General features: G+C 41.7%; 2 protein-coding genes across 4 annotated transcripts; one reads left to right on the top strand and one right to left on the bottom strand.

The window, feature by feature from the left end:
- Positions 1 to 550: 550 nt before the first annotated feature.
- cfap221 (cilia and flagella associated protein 221) lies at positions 551 to 14957 on the bottom strand. 3 transcript variants are annotated; one of them, XM_052052603.1, is made up of 24 exons: positions 14792 to 14957; positions 14533 to 14633; positions 14197 to 14283; positions 14034 to 14129; positions 13845 to 13945; positions 13644 to 13747; positions 13093 to 13252; positions 12619 to 12727; positions 12309 to 12438; positions 12135 to 12222; positions 11424 to 11511; positions 11239 to 11328; positions 10117 to 10212; positions 9826 to 9913; positions 9589 to 9680; positions 5391 to 5468; positions 5136 to 5258; positions 4943 to 5062; positions 4751 to 4836; positions 4578 to 4650; positions 4382 to 4479; positions 2136 to 2228; positions 1923 to 2008; positions 551 to 1078 (listed from the first exon to the last, which is right to left on the bottom strand). In XM_052052603.1, exons 1-23 carry the CDS (start codon positions 14880 to 14882, stop codon positions 1948 to 1950), a joined length of 2253 nt encoding a protein of 750 aa, XP_051908563.1. In that variant the 5' UTR covers positions 14883 to 14957; the 3' UTR covers positions 551 to 1078; positions 1923 to 1947. The 3 variants fall into 3 exon arrangements, with proteins under 3 accessions (XP_051908563.1, XP_051908567.1, XP_051908576.1); XM_052052607.1 differs by having other exon boundaries at positions 5151 to 5258; XM_052052616.1 differs by lacking the exons at positions 551 to 1078; positions 1923 to 2008 and having other exon boundaries at positions 4378 to 4479.
- Positions 14958 to 15948: 991 nt separating this feature from the next.
- Positions 15949 to 23512, top strand: LOC127596169 (vasoactive intestinal polypeptide receptor 2). The gene is made up of 15 exons (XM_052058356.1): positions 15949 to 15964; positions 16056 to 16063; positions 16129 to 16227; positions 16296 to 16383; positions 16586 to 16699; positions 17344 to 17450; positions 17538 to 17647; positions 17716 to 17848; positions 18789 to 18942; positions 19039 to 19099; positions 19176 to 19245; positions 19328 to 19419; positions 22658 to 22796; positions 22868 to 22909; positions 23270 to 23512. The coding sequence occupies exons 1-15, from the start codon at positions 15949 to 15951 to the stop codon at positions 23438 to 23440; spliced, it is 1404 nt and encodes a 467-aa protein (XP_051914316.1). The 3' UTR covers positions 23441 to 23512.
- The last annotated feature ends 721 nt before the right edge of the window (positions 23513 to 24233 follow it).

The following is a 24233-nucleotide window of genomic DNA, read 5'->3' as shown; positions in this document are numbered from 1 at the left end:
AGGACTCTCACTTGTATATAGGTATGAATAACGGCTGTTATCTCGAAGCTTCAGTTCTGTGATTGACAGGTGATCAGTCCAGTGTTAACCCCATGTCACAGCTGGAATATACTTCAGGTTCCCTGAGGCACCGAACAGATTAAGTGTCATAGGAAATGGATGAATGGCTGTATTCAAGAGCTTGGAAAGTCTATGGTATAATTTAGGATCAGCCAAGATTGGTGTACTGCACCTGTGTTTTCTATCACGGTGGGGGGAAAAAGAATGGTGGCAGATTGGAGCAACACATGCTGTGGTCTTTCCACTGTTGAGGCTGACAGCAAAAACAGTTATAAAATATTGACTATTAGTAGCTCCTTGCAGCTGTGTGAATTAATTATACCAGCTGACTGTTATTGTCTCTCTTTTTTGCTTATATCCGTGATGGCACAGTAGTCTGCCTGGAGAAAATGTCATTGCTGTGGTTTCCATGAAATATGCAACTCTTCTTGCTTGCCCTAGAACACACGTCAGGTCAAAATATAAGGGCATGATTATTAAGATTTTATAATAGGTTTTGCAACCGTTTTATTTGATAAGTGCCACTGTGACCTGAGTGAAGTGAATCTTTGCCAAAGGCTTTAACATGCGGATTGACGCGCAAATGTCAAAGCTATCCATGCCGGTGCTTGCCATTCTTTGTGGTCACGAACTGAGTTGGAGTTCCCTCTAGGGGTGAGAACAGGTATTTAATGGACCACCAAGCCCAAAAATGCAGAAATGCAGAAATGACACCCAACCTGTGAGTTCTGAAATGAATAGAGACATTATTGCAAATGTATACCCTTGAAAAAAAGTATCTTCTATTTAATTGCTGTAAAATTGTGCAAAAAATGTGTGTGTGTGTGTGTGTGTGTGTGTGTGTGTGTGTCGGGGGCGGGTTTGGGGGGGCTCAGTAACAGTCTTGTGATGATCACTGGGTCTTGAAGCAACTGCAGTTTGCTCACGCCAATTCATCTGTTTGCAGATACCGCCTCTGGTGCCTGCCACTGAGCAACCTGCAGCTTTAGTCATCAATCTTGAGCAATCTTTCGATGAGCTGTAAATGTAAAATGCAAAGGCTGAAATGAATGGACTATCAAATCAATTTTGGTCCTCGCATTATTTTGTTGCCATATTTTATTTACAAGAACATTTCTCTGCAACGACAACAAAACAATATCACGTGAATAAAAGCAGCACGATGCAGCCTCTTTCAGCTCGCCAGAAGAATGAGGAGGATTTAAAAGTCAGTCACTTCATTTCATTTATCCATGTTTTGGTTGACCCAAAAGAGACACAATGTGCTTATCTGTCAAATAAATGCCTGCCAACATCCTATTGATAGTACAGGAAGTGATCTCGTTGTATAAGTAACTATTCAAGGATCGAAACTCTGGGCCAAATCCACAAAGAATGAACTGTTGCTACCGAAAACACTTTCAATTGCACTTCATTTGCACCTGTAGTTTGCATCTGCCCCCTCCCAAATTTTGGACGACATCTTGTACAAGTAGGAGTGTTCTCTCACATTACTCAGACGTTGCAGGTTGTGTCCCCTCAAAAAAGAGGCTTCCGCAGAGCAGCGCCAATTTTACAGCAGCTTTCCATAGACATTGTTTGCTTGGCTCAAAGTACGTGTGACTATGAGCGCTGGTGTTATTGAATTAGATGTTGTTTATCGATTAAGCTCATTTAGCGGTGGGAAATGTCTCCACCAACCACTACCCTATTTAATTACACGCAAATGCAGAACAGAGATGCATTCTGCCTGGACTCTCAGTTACGGTTTGCTCCATTTTTTCCGGTTAGCTCCACAAAACCAGCCGCTCAGCCCCTAAGTGAATTTGGCCCTCTGTGTCTCAATGGCTTGGACATAAAATATATCATGTCGGCAGTCTCACCAGCTGCTCCACCTGTGGAAGGTTGTCACTGTAACCCAGAAAGGAAATCTCTCTTGATAATTTTCGGGGTGAGCATCACTTCAGACCTGTTTGCAGACAAATATACAGTTATGGCCTGTATATGGACTGCGACACACAGCAATTTTTTTAAAGCAATTTATGTTTAAAAAAATAAATCAAATAAGATGTAAATCATTCTAGAGTATCAATAACCTCTTGTCTGTAAGTCCAGAGAGATAAGCAGGAGGCTGGGTGAACGCAGCAGGTGATGTGACAGGCAGGATGTCTTTGTTATAGTCAGAAGAACTGGAGGACGTACACAAAAATACACGCTGATTGATGCAGCAAAGCTGGACGGAATGTGACAGAACAGAGGACAGATATCCACTCGGTCTCACTTTGATGAAAGGGCTTCCAACAGCTGCTTTTGAACAGCAAAGATAAAACTACAATCGCCAGAAAGCACTTTGAGGGATGGCTGAACTGAATGAAAGCATTTTACTTTCCGCCTCTTCCCAGGCACTTCTACTAAGCAGCTGAGTTCATTTCAGTTCAGTTGAGTATTTTTTTGCATTTCTCTTGAGGAAAAAAACTGAAGGGTACCCAAAAACAACTGGTCTGGACATATCTGTGCATTTTGCACTTTTCTTGCAGAGAGAAAATTTCATGAAAATATTCCAACTTAAATGAAAATATTTTGAAAATTATGACCATGCACAGCCCTAATTAGAATAAGCGGTACAGATAATGGATGGAGATCAACTTTGCAGGATAAAACCTACATAGTAAATAATGAGTAAAGATGTTTCGCTCTGTTGTATGAAATCATGACATGATGTTCTAAAGTGACCTATGTCACATCCTTGCTTGATATTATACTATATATTATTTGGTCTTCACAATGGCGATTCTGTGCTGTTAAGCCACACCTGCTCGGGTTGCGAATCCACGCCTCCATCACATCCCCAGCTTGGAACTCTTGTGCATTCACCACTGAGGTAAAGTCAGTAACTCAGCCGGCAATACCCTTCATTGAAGGAGTGAGGCTTTACGATCACTCATGCTCAGCCTCTGTCAAACTGGCATTTGGTAGTCTTCCCCCGAAAACTTTGCTTCAATCCAGGTCATGGCACCACAGCATGGTGGCAATTCTGTGCTGTCAGAGCCACACCTACTCAGGTTTCCAATTTGCATCACCACCACGTCACTAGCTTGGAAGTCAAGTGCGCTGATCGCTGAGTTAAAATCCCTGGCCGCGACCTCAGCGCCCTCATTTGAAGGCTCCGAGGAGTAAGGTCTTACGAAGATCCATTTGGGAGGTGCAACCAGCATCCGTTACACGTCAACGTCCAGTCGAGTCCACTTGTGGAATTGTCATTTATTTAGTTCAAGTTTTACATCTCATTGTGACACTGAAATGATGAAGGGAATTTGCAAATTTGTTTGCAATCTTACACTGATGCTTACTGGGTGCGCTCAAGATGACTCACTCATATTCAAGAGATCCAGTGCAACCTTGATTTAAAGAATGTGGAACTGATGGACTACGGAGCTGATGGAGAAAAAATCGCTCCTAGTCCACTCAAAATTGACCTTTGGACAGTAGTTGTCATAGTCAATTACTTCCAGAATTGGCCACTATCGTTGAGTGGCGCTGTGGCACAATCAATAGTTATTCCACTGTTAGATCACAGATGCACAGCACCAGCTGGCTAAAAGATACGTCTCTGTACCAACAAAGGCAAGCAACGGAAAGCATGGACATGAGTTTGGCATTGCCATAGAGGTGCTCAACTCTAAAGGAGTGTGCACAGCTGTTGTTCAACATAGCGAGCTCTCATCATGTCGTACGTGTACACATACACATAGGGTCTCAAACCTGCGATTTTTGGGACAGTTTAGTTTCTTTTTGTTTGTTTGTTTGTTTGTTTGTTTGTTTGTTTGTTTTTGTTAAGCCCATATCTATGGCATCCAATCCAAAATGGAAGTTAAAAAAAAGAAGTTCACGAACATTGTAGCGAAACGAAACACAGATGCACACATGCACACATACACACACACACACAATTATTTTCAATTCCACTGGACATGTTTAGGTGAGTAAAACAAAATAGTGATACCCGACCTGAATTTGGGAACAGTTTCCTTGATTTTCTAATTGATTTTTTTTTAGGTCACAGAGTAACCAAATAATCAAGTGCTTTAAATATCTTTTATGGAGCAGTAATAGCTTCATTTTGCATGACACAACGTTACTTTTTGCTCATTTGGTGGTGGTGGTGGGGGTGGGGAGGTATCAGTAGACCCATACACGTACCTGTGTGCTCGCTCATATTGGCCTCCCCCCGTACTGCTGCAATACGTAAATTGTAGCAGTATAATAATAATATTATTATGATTAAATAAATAATAAAATGATTTTACTGATGCAGTCACAGGTATAATCGCGTCTCACCTACCCATGAAGGATGTTGCTGGTGAGAGCCGCCTGTCTGGACACACATGTTGCAATTACCAAATCAAAATTGTCCCATGTCTTCAACCCTGCGATCGCTCCCTATCACAAAGAAAGGAAACTTTGCCGTGATATATTCGAGGTGGTTTTACTTAGGGCTTAAAGACAAAAAAAAAAAATCCTTGAAGCAATTTGCTTACCTTTGGGTCCAGGGTCTGCATTTGTAAGGTTTGAGACTCCATCCCAGTTGTGGGGCCCCCAGGAGACGAATAGCTACACAGAGAGGGCCAAGATTATATTGCTTCATAACATAAGCGATAAGATGATCCATGGAAGATTGATGCTGCAATGGCACTGAGGAGGAAACATTTACCGAGGCAATGGGCAGAGGTGAAAGTCCACATCACTTTCGAGGTATTTAGGGGGTGGCTTGTAGGCCTGGAGGCCAGGAGCTGGGTTCTACAGCACACAGCACATGGGAAAAGTGTATAGCAATACTTTTGGGATTTATCAGCACTGCTCATAACTATCCATCAATGAGCAATGTAAAAAAAAAAAAACGTACGAATATTCTGAGTGGGTGTGCATGAATGGGTCGAAGGAGAGCACTTGGGAATGTGAAGTTTAGATCACTGGCATCTTGCTCATCCTCATCCCCTGGTGTGGGTGATTGGGAACCAGCCTCCTGGGCAAGAAAAACATGAAGAAACGATACATAGTAAATACGATAATCCATGATGACACTAGCTGATCTTTACGTGTTGTGGCTTTACTGGATCTCCAGTGCGAAGTGGTCGGGCTAAGGTAGTGGGAATGAAGGCGTTAAAGGCTTCCCAGGCTGACACAGGCTGGTAGCCCATCAGCTTGTAGTACTGAGGAACCTCAATAACAGAAAATAATCATAGAAATCATAGTAACAAACACATCAATATATTTCAAGAGGTGAGTGAGAACATGCAATGTGTTGCCATGGAGACATGAGCCACACTTAGATGAGCAGTAACTTCACCTACTTGAAGCTTGAAGGTAGGAACATGTGTTGTCACCCTCACATTAACGGCATCCACAGGCAAGGCCAAAAAATCAAGAGCCTGCAAAGAGAAAGCAGACATCACTTGCACAAATTACCGGTAAAGTCAATCACGTCCCTATCGCTGCAGGACGTTGTCATTGAGTTATCGCGGTTTTGTGAACGTAGAGATCAAAAGGCCAAGCCTGTGTGTCAGCCTTGCCCCATCTCGTCACCTCGGGTCCCTCATTCGCCCATCGGACACCCTTTCGCTTCATCAAGAAATCTACCTTTTCGCCTACTGCCTTGAACCACCTCCGGAGCCCGCTCGTGCGCTAGTTTTTATTTATTTTTACCTCATACCCTATCTCATATACAAATGTGTAACTTCCACAGCTTCTTCAGGACACTATCTTGTTAAAGGGATCATCCAGCCAGGATGGTCCATTTTTCACTAACAAGTTCAATTGATGTATTTTTTTTTCTAGGCGGGAGGGCAGGAGGTGATATTCGCTTGCATTTTAAATGTGGTCAATTAGTTTTTGGGGAAATCAGTAAATAACTTACTACGCCCATTCCAGCCAACAATACAGCTAGCCCCCAAGCCCCCTCCCTCCCTCTGCCTATGTCTTGATGGCAGTCACAGGAGGAACGAGACAATATTTTTCCATTGAAAATCATTTTACGTAATTTGCTCATAATTACCCAAAACGGGGATCAATTGGCACCGAAATTTATGTGGACAGATCTACTCAATGTCCACTTTAACTTCTGAAAATATCCCAAGGATTAAGATAAGATAAGATATCCTTTATTTGTCCCACACTGGGGAAATTTACAGCAGCAAGAATGTGGGTAGAAAGAAGAAAGAAGAAAAAAAACAACAAACACCGTTCAATTAAGTGCAATATAAACACAAAATGGATAAATCGCAGTCCTATTTACAATTGTCATTCACATCATTAGACTCTCCATCATTGACGTAAGAGAACGAAAAAATGAGCAGCTCAGATGCATTGGCAGATTTGCTTTCTTTGATTAAGTCCCTAAAATATCAACACAATGCATTCCGAAAGGCTTTTCATAAAACATAGGTGATTATATATTCAATTTCAATTTCAATCTAGCAGGGTTAGCTTGACTAATTTATTTTCCAAGTCCACCTCCAAGGGCTACGCCCTCCACCGCCTCTCAAAAAATGAGGCACTCTTCACAGCCACACTCGCCTGGAGCGAAGGCAAGTTTCTTGGCTGCATAATGAACACCGAGCGATTCCACTGACTATATGGTGGGCATCCATGAGACGAAGCCCCTGGTTGTTAAGAAGCTGATTTCATTCTGCTAACCCGGGGGTCGGGAACACGCGGCTCCAGAGCCGCATGCGGCTCTTTAGCGACACCTAGTGGCTCCCTGGAACTTTATAAAAAAATGTTTAAAAATGAAAAAAGATTTTGATAGTGGGCTAATATAGCTCAAATAGATATAGATACACGTTGCAGCTCCGAAAAAGGAGAGCTGTGGTGTTGTTTTTTTTTTACGACACACACTTTATTTATGCTTTTAACAGTCTCAACAAACACAGATACTTCTGCGTCCGACTCTGTGCCTTCCCTTTGCGTTCAAAGACAGCCTCAGAAAAACGGAAATTAATGATCACTTCACTGACACTAAGAAAAGCGAAAATAATGCATCAAAACAAAAAATCAAGTGAGGAAATTACAAAATAAATTCTATGTGGGTGTTTGTGAACACACAACAAAGGAATGAATAACATAAACAATTCTGAGACAGTTCAGTCTCCTACATACACACATCATGTGTTTCCTTCGTTATAAGTTTTATAGAAGGATTTTATTTGTTGCGGCTCCAGACATATTTGTTTTTTTGGGTTTTGTTTGTCCTATATGGCTCTTCCAACATTTTGGGTTGCCGACCCCTGTGCTAACCTCATCTGTTTAGCAGCCAAATGCTGGTTCCTGCCTCAAGTTTGTTAGTTTTCAAGAAATCCTGCCTCAGGTTTTGAAGTTTTTGAATGCGAAGTGGCGTGATTGGTCACAAGCAAGTTGGTGGATGGGCATAGCCCCGTAAGGCAAGTGCACCAATAGGTCTCGCCTAGATAGAGAGCTGATAAGCCGCTTTTATTGGTACTTTACTGATGCACCATACCACCTCCCACCCTCATTTTCATCTTATGTGAATGCAGTATGAAAAACAAGGCACTAGCACTGTGTCCTAAATATTTCAAGCCTCGTGAATCATCTAATGAACTCAAATCGGAAAATGGGGCAGCCAAATACTGGTCGGGCCATGAACAAATTTGGTCATGTTTATATACGCCACCATTTCAAGGCAAGATGAGTCAGGGAATAATGACATACATCATGTTGTATCTCACGCTCAGGTTCAGAGAAGCTTGAGAACGCACAAAGAAAGAAAGTGGCATTGCTCAGTCATTCAAGTTCTGAAATGATGTGGACTTTTCTGAAAATCCTGGGAAAATAAATAAATAAATACACACACACACACACACACCCACACACACACGCGCGAGCGCACACACACCTGGCCGATCAAGCATGAATCAGTTTACACAAAACGCTATTCAAATACTTGACATTCAATGACTAATCTTCCTTTTGTGTGCACATGTGCACCCTTTGTGGCTTCCGTTCTCGACGAAATTTCAAAATTTCAGAGAAATGGCGAGGCCATGAGAGTGCGAGGCGAGGGAATTACTGTTGTGGTGACGCCACTCAAGCTCAGCGAGCCTCAGCAGTAGAGAGTCTGCTGCTCCCTCCTGTGCGTGCTTCAGCGCGAACATGTACGCAAGCGCTTCTTTTGATTTCAACCAATCCGTGCCGACGCAATGACAACACACACCCGTCACACACCACAACAGCTAAGCTAAACGAGCCGAGACGACACTCAAAGTCGGACGGACACGTTTTTCTGCCAATCTGTGTGTTTCCCTTTTTGTCCAAATATATTTTTTACGACAACTATCTTGTCCACTGCGTCTTTTATTCGTAAAAATTTGAAAAACCCGGAATTCCGGGAAAATCCGGAGGACTTTCATCTCTGTGAAATGCCAGATTGGAAGCCTCCGAGTGACTAAGATGACTGGGCCTCTCCATGACATCTCAGGGGAAGATTTTGATGAACATGAGTCTGTGGTGCCACCATACAACCATTACCATGTAGTTGCGTTACACTGAGGCACTGTGTTACTCTGCTGTCATGCTTCTACAGCAGATTGACCTTCTATGTGAATAACTGAATAATTTTGAAAATATTGACCGGCTGTCTTTAATTTGAAGTTCAAAAATAGGTCAAATCAATAAATCTTACCTCAGTTGTGAATTTCTTGACCCAAATTTTGAGAAACCATGTCCAGTATGATGTAGCACTTTGGTCCCAACCATTAAAAAGATGCTAAGATGACAATAGCTCGTAGGTAGGACTGTCATGAAAATGTCACCACATTTTTGCGATGGGCACCCGTCAATGTTTTTCCTCCAAATTTTATTTGTACCAAATTATGTGAAAGACAAACCTTATCTCTTCACCGTCACAGAACTGTTATAAATAACGCATTTACTTGGACAAAGTAAAACCTCTTCAAAGGTGCACTTTTAGTTGGGAAGACATATTTCAAGAGTCAGCAAGTTTCTGAAACTTTTTTCAAATTTCAACACCTGCACAATATACCTATGCCCCCCAAAAATAATAATAGTATTTTTTTTTAATCTACCTTTGCACACAAAACTAGAAACGAACAAAGGATCGCACGCAAAGATTTCTGCAAATGTGGAACAAGACTAAATCGGAACTGCATCAAATTTAATGCCTTCATTGATACCCCCGATGCTGCACATGTGTGTTTTGTCAGACTTATTGTGTTCCTCACAAGGAAATAAGTCATGTCAATGCAAAATATGCTCTACTTTGCTGTGTTGTGGAGATGCATCAAAATGGAATCCTTTGGCCCATGCGCTACCGCTCCACAACATTCGGGGGACATTTTTATAGTCTACAGGCAGGCATCATGTAAACTGGTTCTCTTTTATGATTTCATGCAAAGGCAGATTTGATGTCACACCACATTCTGATTTGAATAAAGTCCGTTGATTATTCAAGCACTGTTTCGCTAATGACGTAGCCGTGGATGTGAATTTGCGCTTTTGGTCCCAGAAAGTACTCACCAGCAGATCAGCTTCATCTGTGAAAAGTGGGAAGGAAGATGGAAAGATTCTTTCTGGGGTGATCTTCATAACACACGCCTCCTCCTCTTCAACTGAGAAACATCAAATGACAGAAGTTAACTTGAACCGACACCAAGGGTCACCTTCGCATCGTGAACCAATGCACACAGTGCCTCAAATAGCTCTTTTGGGGGCTTGGACATTCGGTTCAAGAAAGCGCTCAGGGGTGATAAAGACCTTTATTGGCCGAGAGCAAGCCTGCCGCTGCGTCTGGTAGATTCCTCCACAAGGCCAAGGTCCGCTTCATGCGACACTGCATCACGACCTGTGAGGGCAGCAATGTGCGGGTTTAATCAGGCACAGATTGATGCGTTGGAGGGTTCGTCAGCACACAAATAGTGTTTTAAACCCCCTTTTTTATTGTTTCGTAAAATATGTCCATGTGGGATTATCGCACAGATTTTAATGAAAACATTTGAAGGCTGTGTGCACGTGTGTGTGTGTGTGTGTGTGTGTGTGTGTGTGTACCCTGCGTGCTGCCTGCTGGAAGAGTTTCAAGGCCCTCTGTTTTAGCACCCACTGAAAGCTGGGGTGAAATTGGAAAGATGGGGCTCCCTTTGGGACCTAGAGGGGCATCCAAAAATGCATGTTACTCTCACACGTGTACATGGTGTCAGGACATTGGGGTTCGTTCACAAAGAAATGCTGAGAAGTGTTCTTACTCAGCAAGTAAGTTGAGCGCGTATGCAAAATTGCCCTCGGTTTCATGATGCGTGCATACCGGCCCATTTTTTTATGAGCACCGTGCATGTTGATGAATCAGAATGAGTTTCAAACGAGAGCTGAAATTTTCCCCAATTTATCTATAAACGGGCATCTGTTTAACTGCATTTCAGCCAAAACGGAATGTCTATAAGACACAAGAGATGGCCCAAGAACATTCATAACTTGATACCATTTTCAAAATGTTCATGACATCGCAAAGCTTGCTCAGCACAGAAACTGACAATGATGTCAGTCATTTTTAATTCATTCCAAAGTTAAATGACAGAACTGTGCGCGCAAAACATGCAATGGAAAAATGACTTAAGAGCCGAGAATGAACAAACAGTGTACAAATTGTTAGTAATTACGGTAGATAGTAATAGATTAAAAAAAGAGATTTGTAGTCAATAGAATTCGTGAAATTAGCATTGGAACAAGTTAGAGAATATGCTAGTCAGAGTGGTGCCACAACAAAGCCTCAGAGTCGTTTGTAACTGTAAATGTCAGGAAATGTGTGTTGTATTGTCTCATCCATGTGTACTGGATCAATATGACAATGTGGTAGCCTTGAATAAACAGAGAAATGTGAGTGGATAAATGGCTCTTCTGGGTGCGCACTCAAAGCGCACTTGTACAATCTGCCCATTGCGTAATAACTGCAGACACACCAACAGCGGCTGACGTATTCATCGAGGAATGAATGGTGTGTACACGTAATAAGTGAATGGGGCCCACTGAGGACGTCAAACTATTTCTTCAGACCTCGATAAACTAAATCCTAAATGTGCGTGTAGATTCCCCAAGCAGCAGTGATGTTTTCATGTGAGAGGGGCCTGTTTGGAAAGCAAAAACAAAGCCACCCTCGGGGTAAAACGCCGTGTTTACCTGCCCTGCATCACAAATGAGTCGTATTGAGTAAAGTTTTGGTGGTCCGCTTGTAAAGTCTTCCTCTCGCCTTACATCTCCCTTCCTGACCTGCAGTCATGACATGAGCACAAGGCAAGATTGCTCCAATCAAAACTGTTCAGGAACGGTGCAAAGAAGTGCAATGGAAGTACAATCGCGTTTACCTTGTACTGTTGCAAAGCAACTAGCCTGTCCTCCAATACCTGGCTTCTGGTCGATTCTGACACTGGATCCTTACCCAGATGGACTTGTCTAGTGGTGATATTATATTCACGACATGAACAAAAGTATCGGGACAGTAGGCTAGTGCCCAAATAGGATGTGGAAATGGAACAAAATGCACCCATCCATCCATTTTTTTCTGAACCACTTCATCCTCACAAGGGTCGGGGGGTATTGGAGTGTTCAATCAGCCTGCCATGCATGTTTTTTGAATGTGGGAGGAAACTGGAGCACACGGAGAAAACCCACGCAGGCATAGGGAGAACATGCAAACTCCACACAGGAAGGTCGGAGCTGGAAAACTGGTACCTCTACACTGTGAGGTCGCTGCGCTAACCACTCAACCACCGGGCCGCCAACGGAACAAAATATGGCGTTGAAACTTTCTGGCACTAACAGTTTGACTCAGTTGAAAAGATTTTCGACAAGATTTTGGATTACGTGGCAATTTTTGTCCATGCGTCAAGGTATGAATTGTCAGATGTAACATCTATGATGTTTGATGCTAGTAATTCGCTAATAGGCGCATCTCAAAACTTCACTGCCATAAGTGAAGTGGGTAAGGCAGACATAATTTGAAATAAAACAAAAGTAAATGCAAAGATCAAACCAATAAACTCACTCAAGGAAAAGATGATTATGATTAAACCTACAATTTCAGTCGGTTGATTTGCTCTTCTTTAACATTTTGTTGAACCCTTTTTAGGAAAAGAGCCTCTTTCTTCTGCCTGGTCTGAAGACCTAACAAGGATTTAAAAAAACAAAAGGGGGCTCAGACATTCCAACATCCACACAGCAGCAGGGGTAGTTCAGTGACACGCACATACCCTCACTCGGGTGTTCAGTGCCGAGTTTGCTGCTGTCCTTCTGCAACATCTTTGCTACCCCTGCGTGAGTGGAGGCATCCACAAGTGGCTTTGGTCCTGGCTTGCTCCCACTTGGACCCCCTAAGGCACCCTGCAGGTTATGTAAAGCAGTCACAGCATGAAGTGAAGAGAAATGTGTTTGGTGAAGCAGAGGGAAAATTACATTGCTCCTTGGTCATAATAGTGTACCGTAAAATGCATAATTCAGCAGCTCAGCTCAGCTCAGAAAATGACCGAATAGAAAAAAGTGAAGAGACTTCTGAAGCATTACCTTGGGTTTGACGACATCCTTGGCAAACTTTTGTTTGACTGGACTTTGTACTTGGATGGCTGGTAAAGATCCTTTACTTTTGGCCTGTGTGCCCTGAAGAGCAAGTTCCCTAATCCAAGCAGGTGAAATAGACATTTAAAAAAATATACAGAAGCAACGCCGTCAAGCAAAAGCTAAACACCTGCTTTCTTTTTCTTTTTTTTTTGTATGACGCTATAAAAATGTGCATTTATTCAACTATTTGGTTCAAGTGATGAACATCTTGTCATAATTGCGTCGATCGTGTCCACGAATGATTAACTTTTAGGCTGACATAACATCGAGGGTAGTGTCATGGATGCAGCGGTTGCAGATGATGGATGGCATCCTCTTTCTCATGGGAACACAATCAAGCAATGGAAGAGAATAGCCAAAGTCACACGAGTGCGTTTATTTGATGCTCGAGGGAACTGCTGTAACTTATTCCGCGAATACCTGACAGCGAGAAGAGGGGCGGAGCTTCCGGTAACAGTACAGAGGTAGGATTTGGTGTTGAATTGTGAGACAAGCAGCCGAACGGTAACCTGACATGTCTCATAGCGGCAGGGTCTGAAGGTAATGGTGATTTTTGATTGACCATTGGCTGGGATCACACCTGAAAAACAGAACCATGGTCAAGATCCATGCTCATGATGATGCGGACCATGATGATGATCTCCACAAAATACAACTATTCACCTACTTTGTATTGACAGGGAACAGCTAGCGGCCATTGCATTTTAAAAAGCAACTGAAATAACCTCACGTTACAACACATCTGGTAGAGTTCCAAACTCAAGTGCTGATGCTTCCCAGAGCATGGACAAGATTAACGTGTTGAAAGTGCGGCTTCCTCGGCCATGATTTATTAAATACACAACGGACAAGCAAGTATTTGGGAGAAAACACAGCAGAGCTGCACTCCAGAAAGGTTGCGTTAACTGTGCAGAGCTGAAGAAACCAGGCAGACAGCTTACACCTATGTTGTCAAGTTATAGCTTAGCTACCTGTGAGTGGGTGAATGGAAAAGGCCTCATGTGGCTCAATGAGGTGCACTTCAAACTCCAAATCGGCGGGAGATCTGCAGCTCAGTGGAATGATGTGGCTCACGCTGTAGGACAGGTCACACATTAAAACATTAGCTTGTTCTGGCTTATCTGCAAGAAATGTCTTGACAAAGATTCCTACTCTCACACACAAACACATACCTCTGTCCAAGCGGCGCAGCTGGTAAGTCAACACGCGTCGGGATATGCACATGAGCGGTAGCGGGGTAAGCGTGAACTGGAATTAAAAGGTTCTCATCGTCCTTAACATGGGTGCAGAGCAAGAGCAGACATGGCACAGGCCATGAGAACACGCAGGCAAGGTCACAAGAAGGTTGCTTGCACGCTTACCTCACAGTGAACCCGAATACAGTCGGAGACACGAGTCCACTCGTGGGGACAGAATTTGACCTTCACTGTGTAGGCGAGGCCAGGAATGAGACGACACTTGAGGGAAGTCAGATCAGTCAAATTGGACAAAGTTGGCGCTTCACCTTGCTGCGGTTAAACATACCTTTTTGGCGTAGTTTGTTCGGAAATGCTTGGTTTGGGTGGGGATGATGTGAATATTTAGCACTCGAGATGAGATGTTGATTAGTTTCTGAGTAGAAAGGAAAAGGGTTTCATCATGTGCACTCGAGGGGCACCATTTCGACACTCTCGATGCTTACATCGACATTCATCAAGCATATATGATGGAAAATCATGTCTTCATTCATTCATCAACTCAAATCAGGGGAATTTATAATGTGAGCTAATTGTATACTTAATGTTTACTTGCGATTAAGAAATTGGGATGAATTAGAGCGGAACATTAAGAACATGCAGATTAGAGTTAGATTTTTCTCACCACGCTCTTCACATAGTCCTTCTCTAGCTTGAAGCCACTGAAATGAAGTTCAGAAGGATCCACTTGGATCAAGCCATTGCTCTTCTCTTTGACATAGATTTCTGTGTGGGTAAAAAAAAGTTTGGATTTTGAATGAGGAACCAAATGGATTCCCATCATTTAGTTAACGCGTTTATGCATGGCAGAATAATGCATGGTAGAATAAGCGTTATTCAGAAGTAGTGAACTAAATGCAGCCATCACGCCGCTCAACATGTACTGGACTCCAGGAGATGGTTAGGCACGCTGCTCCTTCCGTCCTCCACCAACTGGGTCAGAGGAAGCGGCGTCAGGGGAGCAGAGACGGCCATCCTCCAGGGAGTCACGGGTCAGCCGCAGCTGTGCAAGACCAACTACAAGCAGCTGGAGAACTGTACATGAGACAAGCAGTGTACTTATTTTATGAGATGAATCAAGCAGGTAATTGACATGGTCTGTTTGGGGAAACTCCCATCGCTGCAATTGTGACCGTAATTGAAATAATGCGAGATTTAAAGGAACACGTCATTTCTGATAGTGTCGTGGTTCACTCGCCTAATGTCCTGGGCTCAGTTCCCACTCAGTGACTCTTTTATATGTGCACTGTGACTGACTGGCAACCAGTTCAGTGTCGTCTGCATTGGTTTGACGCCAAGTCCCCGAGAACCTATGTAGTGGAAAGTGGAAAAGAAAGTGGATAGATGGATGTCAACATGTATTATTGTCACATAAGTAACACTGACGGCGTCAACAAGAAGGGTAAAGGGCTAACAACAGTCATTTCGTTATACCTTCTAGCCGGTTTGACTGGCGCCATTTTTTAACACAGTTTTACCATCGTCTCGTGGGAAAACAAAACTAAGGAAAACTATATGCAGCCTGTAAGGAAACCGTCATCATCTGCCCTCTACGTAAAGCCCGACGTTGGTTCTTCATGACGCATTACAATCTAGTAACTAAATATTTTGCCATGCTTCGCTCACATTGTTTTGTGGATGTTAAGACCATCTACGACGGTGCCATCTTGACGCGAGCATTTGTTGACTTCAACAGGACAATATAATCCCAATATAAACTCCTTTTTAAAAATGTTTTTGATGTATGACACGCGACAAACGCTTTCGTTACCAAGGTGACAGTTTAGCTGGAGGGGGTGGGTTCAAAAGCCATGTGAACCAATGGCAACTCAGGTATACTCTCGGTTTACCGATCACTGTAAAGCCATGATGATGTTCAAAATAGAACCGGGGGAACTTGAACTTTGATTTCAAAATAAAATGATAGGCTCCTTGCTAGAACATTTCGCTGGTGAATAAAATTTACATCATACCATGAATTTCTTTATGATAATAAGCATATATATATTTATAAATATATATACAAATTCAGCAAATCTTTATGAAACTACCCCAAGGTAATTGATTCACGCGATTGTGCACGAGCTGTATTATTCTGAAAGTTCAGACAAGTTTCATTTTTTCCCGTGTTATTATATTGAATTGTAGTTGGAAGTGTACGAGAAATTCTCACAAGCCAGTCTCGTTTAACAAAATGCACGATGGAATGAATCTGTATTAGGTACAATATTTGAATGTTATAGTTCTTTTAATTGGCAGAATGTACTTGGACGGCACAATAACGAAAGCTGGACTCGTTGGCGTGCTACTAATACCACAGGTGAATATGGCATGCCCAATTTTTAATTAAAGGAAGAAAGAAAAAAAAACTTTTTTGTTGTTTTACAGGCTAAATGGTCATTAAGTTGCCATCCGCATGTTCAATTTATGAAAGAAGAAGAAAGGTGCATGGAAGATCTGCAACGATTGCGTTCGGGTGAGTCGTTACTTTTAAATTGCAAATTAAATAATGTAAAACGGACAGACAAACAATAAAAGAAGATGAAACCCACCGACCACTCTCAAAGGATGTGCTCAAAGAACCCTAAAGGAATGTGATGCAGTATTTTAATGACATCTAGTGGTCATCATTATAATTGTGTTTTTGTTTTTCATTAAAATCTATTTTTCCACTAAAGAAAGCAATATGAGCGTAAACTGTCATGGAATGTGGGATGACCTGAATTGCTGGCCTCCTGCTTCGCTTGGAGAAACTATCTCTCAACCGTGTCCACAGGTGTTCAATGCAGAAGGTAAAATACGTTATCCATATAACATATTATTTTGTTTTTTGTTTGTTTATTGAACATAAAACATATACAGTAATAATTTGACAGAAAATAAGGTAGATAAAAAAGTAAAAAGAAAGAAATCAGTTTTCATTCAACACAGTTATGATGTTCAAGGGAGTAGGATGAAGTAAAAAACTTATCTAGTCCTACCCCGTTATGTGTTTATATCTACTAAATCATTTTTATATCAATCAGAAAAGAAAAAGTAAGAAGAAGTCTCCATTAAGGCTCATACTTTACCCTTAACCGTGATATTTTTACAACTTCTTTTGGGTTGTATTGGGATTACATACATCCTCACCCTGGCACTCTTGTGTCAATTTTCTCTTGTATTCATAATGGATATTTCAATACCTTTCTCTATTTATCAACTTAGTTCTGATTAATCATTAAATTTAATGTTTAGAATTTATGAACAATTTATGAATTAGAATTTATCAACATAGTTGGCATACTTCTTACCAAGACCAGCTATTATTTGTAATTATTTTCCAAGAATTTAAGCAAGGAAAAATAAATGACACAATCACAAGTGTCTGCAGAAATCTCAATTTATTTGTCCATTAAAATATTTGTTTTCAATTACTGTTCTTGATATTTTGAAGGTAAAGTTTATCGCAACTGCACTTCCAGTGGTTGGACGGACCTGCTCATTCCACATGAAGATGCATGTGGTTATACTTTCAATGAGACGCTTCTCTTTCTCTCCGAGGTTTGCATCATCTCATAAACATCCGCAATGTGTCATTCATCGAAGTGATTGAATTTTGTACAATGACGTTCTCTTTTCCTTCACCAGTCACCCGATTCCCATTTGTATTTCTCCTATGTGAAGATGATGTATACGACCGGATATGCGCTCTCGCTCATATCTCTAATTCTTGCAATCACAATTCTCTGTCTCTTTAGGTGAGAACCATGAGCCCGCCTCTCACAATATTGTAAATAGCACATTAACTGTGCGTGTCTTTGCTCAGGAAGTTGCACTGTACCAGGAACCACATTCACATCCAGCTGTTCATCTCCTTCATCCTGAAAGCAGTCTTCATCTTCCTCCGGGACTCGCTGCTATTTACAAACGAAGAGCTGTACCACTGTGACTATTACCCGGTATCTTTTTTAATTTCTTGGTTTAAATTTAGAAGTATAATACCAGAGAACATGCAGTTTTCCAACATGAAACAAATGCCTTCAGAAAATATGTTAGTCGATGAGATGACGGGAATGTCACTTGTTTTGATCCAAATTGATGCAGGTTGAGTAAGAGAGTCTTGTAGGGAGATTTGCTCTTACATGTTGAACTAACATGCATGTTTTTGTAATGAACCTGTAGTACCCGGAGAAAATACACACAAGCACAAGGAGAAGATGTAAACTCTTCACAGGAAGGCTTTAGCACAGATTTGAACCCCGAACTTTAGAACTGTGACTCAAATGTCCCAGTCGGCACGTGACATCAATTCAATATTGAAGATTGGATTTTGATGTCATATTGACATCAGATTCCTACTGGGGTGGTATAACAGTGGTACCGTCACCCTGCAAAGACAATCCTCATTCAGACATTCACTAAACGTTACACCTTCATAGCTTGAATGAATAAATGAAATCTTAAACATTCTATTTAACTTGGAGCGACCTGTATGGGCACTCACAGTAATTCAAATGGAAATTTGGGATATACCATTGACAGTCACCGACCCCGAAACAAAGTTTAGGTTTTGCGCACATACACGCAGAGAAGCACAAATTTACGTCAGTGATAAACTGAAAGTTGGAGGCAATACTGATGGATGCATTTTTTTTCTCTTTCTTCTTTCTACATACATTCTTGCTGCTGGAGGCTGTACATTTCCCCAGTGTGTGACGAATAAAAGATATCTTATCTTATCTTATTTAGTGTAGCCACTAGATGTCAGTAGAATCGTTGCATAGTACATGTGAACAAGGAGACACAAAGTCACTGGTCAGTGTACTAATGTGGACAGACGCTATCCAGCATGTAAAAATAAACCAATACAAAATACGCCTTCTCCCTTGGGTCTGTCAGGTGGCGTGTAAAGTTGCTCTGATGTTGTCCAACTACTCCATCCTGGCCAACTACAACTGGTTGCTGGTGGAGGGTCATTTCCTTTTCACTTTAGTGAGCTGCTTCCTCTTCTCCCCAAAGAAGCACCTCGCTTGGTACATCTTGCTCAGCTGGGGTAGGGAGAACCTGTTTAGGAAAATTTGAATGTTTTCTTCCTCGTTTTTCATTCTGTGTGTGTGTGTGCGCGTGTGTGTGTGCATATGTCATGCAGGCTTGCCAGTGATTATTATTTTCTCCTGGGGATGTGCCAAGTATTCATATGAGAATGAGGGGTAACATTATATTTCATTCAGTACGACATCAAACTGATTCTGAGAAGATGAGCATATCTTTTTCCCCCCACCACAGCTGCTGGGAAACTAGAAGACATGAGTGGATTTGGTGGATACTTCGAGTGCCAGTTTTGCTGACCATTTTTGTAAGCAATTCCCTTCTTTTTCGGATAGCAGCATGTTCGCCGTTGATCAAGCATCCGTGATGAATGTCTTTTTACACTTCAGATGAATCTCCTCTTCTTCTTGGGTATTTTGAGGATTCTGTTGAGCAAATTGAGAATGCCAGATGCACAGGGGAATGAATTCCGCCGCTACAAGTAGGTATTTTCCTCATGATGTCCTGTTTAAATGCCCCATGCACTAACCAAAATCATTAGCTGGCCTGCATCTACGCAGTTTCATGTGGTACAATACAAGAGCTGCATCAACAAATGTGCTTTGATTGACAATACAGTGATCCCACACTATTTCACGGTTCGTTTATCGCGGATTCGGTGCATCGCAGATTTTTTCAAACATATTCATAAATTTTTTTTCCATATACAGGTACATGGAGTACAGTACTGTATATGTTGCTCTATGTGACTCGCTGTTGTTTTGCAGCTTCTCCCGGACTGTTTGCGGACTTTTTGTGGACTTTAAAATAAAATAAAAATTATTTACCTGTATATGCTACTATTTCGCTACTTCACGGATTTTTGTTTATCGCGGGTGGTTTTGGTCCCCACTAACCACGATAAACGAGGGATGACTGTAATGCTAAATTTTGGCCGATACTCTCAGAGCGGTTTCCCAAAGCAAAACCATCTCATCGAGAAAGGTGGTTCAAAATTATTGGTTACCGAATAAAGATGCTATATAAAAGAGGCGTAATCAATACCTTTCTGACTGTCTCCAACAATTATTATCTTTGTACAGACATAATTTGACAGTTTGTACTGGCAGTGGTATGCAGTCAGTGCCTACAAGTCCTTCTCTGCTGTACCAAACACTAATAGAAGCACTCACCTACACTGCAAATCTGATAGTGTTGATTCAACACCTTGGAGGGATCATTTGAATTCCGGCTAAGTGTTCAACATCCAATAGTGTGTTACAACAACAAAATGGGGTGTCGACAGTTAAGCAATAATGACACTGTTGAGTGTTTAGATTAGTGCTGTCAAGCGATTAAAAAAGGTTATCTTAATTAATTATGATCTATAATTAATTGATCTAATTAATCTATATTTTAATCTCATCTAAAAAGTGCTGAAAAAAAACTATTTTCATTTGTAATTCATTACATTATTGAGGCAGGTCATTCATTCATTCATTCATTCATCTTCCGTACCGCTTGATCCTCACTAGGGTCGCGGGGGGTGCTGGAGCCCATCCCAGCCGTCTCCGGGCAGTAGGCGGGGGACACCCTGAATGGGTTGCCAGCCAATCGCAGGGCACACAGAAACAAACAACCATTCGCACTCACACTCACACCTAGGGACAATTTAGAGTGTTCAATCAGCCTGCCACGCATGTTTTTGGAATGTGGGAGGAAACCGGAGCACCCGGAGAAAGCCCACGCAGGCCCGGGGAGAACATGCAAACTCCACACAGGGAGGCCGGAGCTGGGATCGAACCCGGTACCTCTGCACTGTGAAGCCGACGTGCTAACCACTGGACTACCGGGCCGCCCTGAGGCAGGTCAAAAGACCAAAAAAGTGGCTTTATAAAGTCTTTCATTGTTTGTAAACAGACTTGAACAGATGCAGTCCTAGGCATTCACTGCTGCTGTATTTGAGATGAGTCCCAAGTCCTACCTGCAACTTTTAGTTTCGACCACCAGGGGCAATATCACTGTTTTGTTTTTTGTAAATCTCCAAACAATTTCAAAATAAAAATAAAATAGAACATTGGGTCCATAAAAAGTGGTTAGTTCAACATATCAAAAACATTAAGAACACTTTTCTGAGCAATACAAGTACTCAACACTGAACTTGCTTCGGATCATAAAAAATAAATGAGACCCTTAAATCACAGTGCTGTAAGTTAGCACTTCCAAAATAACACTGTTCATCATGACAAAATAAAGGTCTGAAATAAACATCAATCACTTCTGGTAGGCTACAGAGGACACAGCAGCTATTCTGACTTCATGCCTCGTACACAGGGTATTCTCCTCGAATTTAGTTTGGGCAAGAGCTTTGCTATGGCTCGCGACTGGGTTCTTTGCATTTATGTGGGAGACGAAACTCCTTACAAATTAGGCACAACACCCTACCTTTATCAATAGTGCTGCCGTCAGGGAACTTTTGGAATGTACATTTTCCATTCATTGAGCTGAGAACTCTACATGGTCCTTCATTTTCACCTCTCCTCTCCTCACCGCTGCTTACTTAGCCCTCCCAACTCCAATGGGAGCCAATCAGTTTATGCTAAACAAGCCCAAACATAATGAGCCAATAATTGTCTGTTCAGGCTGTGACTGACAGTTGTTTCCCCACCCTCAACAACTCGAATACAGGAAGCCAACACACAAAAGGGCTATTTGAAAAAGGCAACCCACCTACAGAAACAATAATGTTAGAGATTAAAATTTAGATTAACATGATTAAAAACATAATGCGCTAAATAGGACTGTAATTAATTATTCACAATTAACACGATCATTTGATACCTATACTTTAAACCAAGTTACCAAAGCAAATTCTGTTTTCCTCAAATATCATCAGGTGACGTTTTTGACTTGCTTTGTTTGATCATTCAAATGAGGGGCAAAATGATGCTGAATAAAATTGTCTCAGTGTGAGGTGTTACCCCAGCTTCACAACCTATCAATGTTAAATCTTCGAAGATACAGGCTATTTTATTACTGTAGGTGTTAATGCCAATGTTTTTAACACTGTGCCCGAATTTTTAACACTGGACGATTTGCAGTGTACATTCACCACGGAATTGAATTCGTGTTCATTTCCTTAAACAGTCTTGTCCTTATTTTATCGGTGTTCTCTTTGCTCTCAAGTATGGACGATGGAGTGGCTTCATCGAGTCCGACTACACAGTTAACGAGCGGTGCCCAAAATAAATAAATACAATTTCTGGCCTATCAACGGCTCGGACAACGAATGGATAGATGGATAAATAATCCGCAATTCCGCTTAGTAGGATCTATTTTTTTGGAAATATGTTTTTGTTCTGTTGTTAAATAAATATTGATTGTGAACTGCTCCAATTCATAATGCAGTGTAGAGGTTTGGTTTTTGGAGGAAGATACAGGCTTAACTACAGTACATTTCTTGGTTTAGTAAAATGGTATTCATCTCAAAGATGTGAAATGCCTCTCGCTCTCTGCCATTCTACACCATGTTATGTTGCATTATTGTATATTATTTTAGAAATCTGCAGTGATAGCAGCAGGATTAAGGGGTGCTTTCAGCCATTTAAGTCCCCACTGACTGCCCAAGTCACAAATGCACTGCCCACCATTTGATATTGGTTTTCATATGACTGTGCAGATACACGATGTTGTACATGTGGCATTCTCAGGTGAAAATAAACGACTGCCCCTTTGACCAGGAAATTCATGAAATCCACATTTTTCCTGGTGGTCCTGTTTGGCCTGCAGTACGTCCTCTTTGTTTTCTTGCCTGTTGAAGTCAGCAGCTTAATGTTTAAGATCTGGACCTTTGTCGAGCTGGCTCTGTCATCCGTGCAGGTAAAAGAAGTGAACTGATGTCAATTCGTTGCAATGACGAATGCATAACCTAATGTACTTTTTTTTCTGAGGGTTTTGTGGTCGCTCTTCTCTACGCATTCATGAATGGAGAGGTAAAAACTGTGTAATATGGACAAGCTTTGTACTTCTTTTAATTTTCTTTGATCACATCAATTCACTTCAATGTAACATGGAAGCTGTTTTAAATCCAAGCCGACTGATATGAGGCTTTATTAGTATGAGCTTTTCATCTTTATTTACTGCTCTTTTTATTCAAACAAACAGCTGTGTGCTGAAAAATACAATAATTTTCACTCCATATCGTGAAAGAATTAGATAGGATCAGATAAATCAGACTAATCATTCACATTCACATCTGACCTATGTATGCTGTTTGTGTAGAGCTTTGTGAACCACTGCAATACTAATGAGGCCAAATTTTATATCAGCATTTTAATGGGATCCTCTTGCAGGTGCAGCACGAGATCTGGAGACGGTGGAAGAGGTGGAGGCTAATCCAACATCTGCCCGAGCCCAGCCAGAGTAGGTCTCCTCAGACCCAGCTCTCCCTGCTGCCCGGCTCTCCTGTTCACCACACAGCCAGCAGACGCTGCATGAATGCAGCACACTTTGATGCATTGTAAATGCCTGTGCAATGCAAACAGCTTCTCGGGTCACAATTCAGTTAAATACTTTTGAAACTAATACTGCAACCACAGCAAAAGTCACACTTGCCTTCACCTGCCAATAGCGGTGGTAGAACAGACCTCACTGATTGTAAACTTCAAAGTGCTGATGGTGAAACTTGACAAGTAGTGCTTTGACACATTAGATGACATAAGGCCTCAAGGAAAATAAAAGTACTGTAAAATGCACTAGTACCGTTCCATTGAAGAAAGGAAAACCCCACAATGGTCACTAAACTTAAGGGTTGTTCACACAGCACACATTTGCATCGGTGCTGCACTGATGTATTTTGTTGCAATATATCTTATACCGGTGTCAATTTTGTGGAGCATTCACACATATAAAGCTGCTTACTAAGGAGAAGCGTGTTAACCCCGGTGCAGCCCCACTTGCATTCACACGACAGATTCAGCGGCCGTGCGATACGATACGTAATAATACGGAAATAAAACATGCGCATGCGTAAGTGCACTTCCTTTTCCCCGCCTTGTTTGTGACATCGAAAAACCATGGTTTATACTTCTCCAGACAAATCAACACTGTGGTCTATCAGACACCGTATAAGGATGAGAGAAAGGAAAGATGGCAGAAGTACAACAGAGCACGAAAGCAACGCATTCTACGATTCATTCGGCAACAAATTAACAACTTTGTGTCGTTCATGGCCATGTGGACGGTCGCCGTGGCGTCATCAAATATCGAGAAAACAACATGGATGAAGACAAGCAGTTCTGTTTGGTGGGATAGAAT

The sequence above is a fragment of the Hippocampus zosterae genome, chromosome 2, assembly GCF_025434085.1.
Source record: "Hippocampus zosterae strain Florida chromosome 2, ASM2543408v3, whole genome shotgun sequence".
Taxonomy (NCBI): domain Eukaryota; kingdom Metazoa; phylum Chordata; class Actinopteri; order Syngnathiformes; family Syngnathidae; genus Hippocampus; species Hippocampus zosterae.
The sequence above is the reverse complement of the archived record's forward strand: the minus strand, read 5'-3'. Positions and strand labels throughout refer to the sequence as shown.